This window comes from Myotis lucifugus, unplaced genomic scaffold, assembly GCF_000147115.1.
Source record: "Myotis lucifugus unplaced genomic scaffold, Myoluc2.0 scaffold_329, whole genome shotgun sequence".
Lineage (NCBI taxonomy): Eukaryota > Metazoa > Chordata > Mammalia > Chiroptera > Vespertilionidae > Myotis > Myotis lucifugus.
The window spans coordinates 835,457-838,267 of NW_005871377.1; the positions used below are offsets into that span (position 1 = coordinate 835,457).

The window sequence follows — 2,811 nt, forward strand, 5'->3', positions numbered from 1 at the left end:
TGGCTGTCCCTGGAACTGCACCCAGAGGCTGTAAATCTAATAATTGCTGAAAACCCGGCTGCTCAACTGGGGCCCTAGGTGGCTCAGAGTTCCCCCACACCCTCCCCCCCTGGAGCGGGAAGGGAGATCTGACCTTCCAGACACTGTAGTAATCCCACAGGGGTAGTCTCCAGGGAGGGTGGCGCACAGAGCTGTCTTTGACTATGACCGTGACCAAGGTCACTGTGTCAGTATGTTGGGAGCCGCGTCAGGGGAGGGGCCCTGCAACATGCCACACGGAGAGTGGGTGTGGCAGGTTATACAATCCGTGCATGCATGTGGAAGGCTTATGTAACCCGTGTGTGCCGAGGTTATGTAACATGTATGTGGAGAGGCTGGCCACATGTGTGCAGTGGCTGTGGGTTGCTACTGCCTTGCACGGAGGGGCTCAGGGTCCTTGTCCCGACTGATTTCAGTGCTCGGCGTCACCAAGCACAGGTGGGGGCCTCTGTCTGCTGCTCTGTGAGATGGATGCCATGGACAGGGTGACTCTGGAAGCCCTTTTGTATGCTCATGTTCTTGGTTCTGGGTTCCAGTTGCTGGGCACTCTGTGTTTGCCCGCACTGTGGTTATGTAGCACGTGTGTACGACCTGGAAATCAAACAACATGTTTACCGAGGGCAGGGAGGAGTATTATTAGGTGTCTGTCCAGCGGGTTGTGTAACACAGGGGCATACCCTAGAGGTCATATAACACATTGGAGAACGCCCTAAGAATTGTGTAGTTATGTAGATCCTGGTGCTTATTGACCATGCTAGGGTTCATACTGAAGGCTGCATCGGGATTCATATCTAGTGGGCTTGTGTTGCGTGTGTGTGTGTGTGTGTGTGTGTGTGTGTGTTTTCTAAAGGTTATATAACTCTGAGCATGTTCTGAAGATTCTTTCTGCATGTCTCATGCACTGAAGGCTTAAATATGTGGATATTGTAGATTGTGGGTGTTGAAGGTTCTATAATGCTGTGTGTGTGTGTGTGTGTGTGTGTGTGTGTGTGCCCTAGAACATGCTTGTGCCCCAGCCAAGCCCCTTATCTCTCTCTCTGAAGCGTCTAGATAGCTGGACCCTTCTCAGTTTTGTCAGCTGACCTAGGGGTGGGAGGTAGAATGAGGACATGAAGGGCAGGGGGTCGGGCCTGGGGGGTTACCTAAGCCTGTTGGATGAGAAGGGGGCTGCCCAAAGACTGCTCTGTGATTCTGCCCACTGTGCCCCCATCCAGTGCCAGGTCACCAGATGGAAAGCGAAAAAGAAAGAACGGCCAATGTTCCCTGAAAACCAGCATGTCAGGTGAGCCCGGCTGTGTGTGCCCTTCCTCCTTGCCCTGAACACCACCACGCCAGACCAGGGCTCTTCTGGAGCCTGGCGTGTACCAGCAGCTCCTGCGTCCCATGGGGAGCGCCTCCTAGAGGGCGTGGGATGGATTTGTCTGAAGGTGAGAGGGGTGATGTGGGCCCCAGCCTTGAAGATGGATTAGGTCAGAAAGGACCTCTTCCCTTCTCCCATAACCCTCTTGCCTGAGACCCCTCCCCCACCCCCAAATCAGGGCCTGGGCTAAAGAGCTGAGGGGCTGTCTTCCCCCTGAGATGAGCTGCTGACATTTGCTGCTGCTTCTCCTGCACCCCCTTGCCCCTGGGGGGGCAGCGAGAGAAAGGCCCTGAATGAGCAAACAGAAGAACTCTGGGATCCTCCATGTTCTTAGGGAAGGGGATGGACAAGATCACCTCTGATGTGCCTAGGATTCTACCCTTCAGGGGGGCTGGGCTAGGGGATGGGCCAGGAAAGAAAAGTTGGGGAATGCGGAAAGTGTAAGAGCCTCCCTGCTAGGGGCCCAAGCCATGCCTGCCTGCCTGCCTCCCTTCCTCCCTCCCAGGGTATATCCCTAGTTACCTGGACAAAGACGAGCAGTGTGTCGTGTGTGGGGACAAGGCAACCGGTTATCACTACCGCTGCATCACTTGTGAGGGCTGCAAGGTATGGACCAGCCAGCTCCTGCCCCTCCCCCACTGCCTGAGCCCCCACCTCACGCTTTTTAAGGCTCTCAGCACCCAGCGCAACAGATGGCTCTATAAACGTGTAACCTAAAACTCACCTATGACATCATCATTTCTCTTATTCATTCATCCATTTGTCCATTCATAATCCCTGCTCTGCCCCTCATCGGTAAGGTGCCTAATCTCTCTGAGCCTCGGTTTCTTCACCTATAAAGTGGGGATAATCATTGCGACCTACCTGATAGAGTTATTGGGAGAATTAAATGAGATCATCCACAGAGAGTATTTAAAACAGCAACAGACGCAAAAGAAGCACTCAGTACGTGTCAGCCATCCGTCACCCATCCTGCGTGTCGGGCGTGAGGAGTATAGTCTCTGCCCTGTCCTCAAGCTGCTCACCGCCTAGCAGAGAGAAACAGACCTCCGTTGAAAGCAACATCAGTGCTTTTCAAAATGTGGTTCAAGGACCACCTGCAGTCCTAGTTACCCTCAGATCCCCAGGCCTCGTGCCAACCTTACCCAAGCAGAGCCTTTCATGGGGGAGCCCAGGATCTGCCATGGAACAAGCCCCCCAGTTGCTTCTACTGCACTTGAAAGGGTTCGAACCAGAGCTGGGCTGGGAAAGTGTAGGGGGGGGGCGCCCAGGAGAGAAGAGGGTGGCAGGGTCTCCCTGGGCCGAGGGAACAAGTTCATAGACTTGGGGTGGGAGTTGGGGGGCGGAGAGCTTCATTAGATTTCACTTTGGACATTTCAACCTGCATGGTTTCTCTGGGATCCTCACCCTCT

General features: G+C 54.2%; 1 protein-coding gene across 2 annotated transcripts in view; it reads left to right on the top strand.

Moving 5' to 3' along the window:
* THRA (thyroid hormone receptor, alpha) overlaps positions 1-2,122 on the top strand; it is a 14,027-nt gene extending 11,905 nt beyond the window's left edge. For both annotated transcript variants that reach the window (XR_002832135.1, XM_006100822.3), the window contains exons 3-4: positions 1,254-1,321; positions 1,905-2,122. Coding sequence is in view for 1 of the 2 variants with exons in the window: in XM_006100822.3 (XP_006100884.1) it covers positions 1,254-1,321; positions 1,905-2,116 (280 nt within the window). In the remaining variant the exon portion in view is untranslated. The remainder of the gene's footprint in view (positions 1-1,253; positions 1,322-1,904) is intronic.
* Positions 2,123-2,811: the final 689 nt, after the last annotated feature.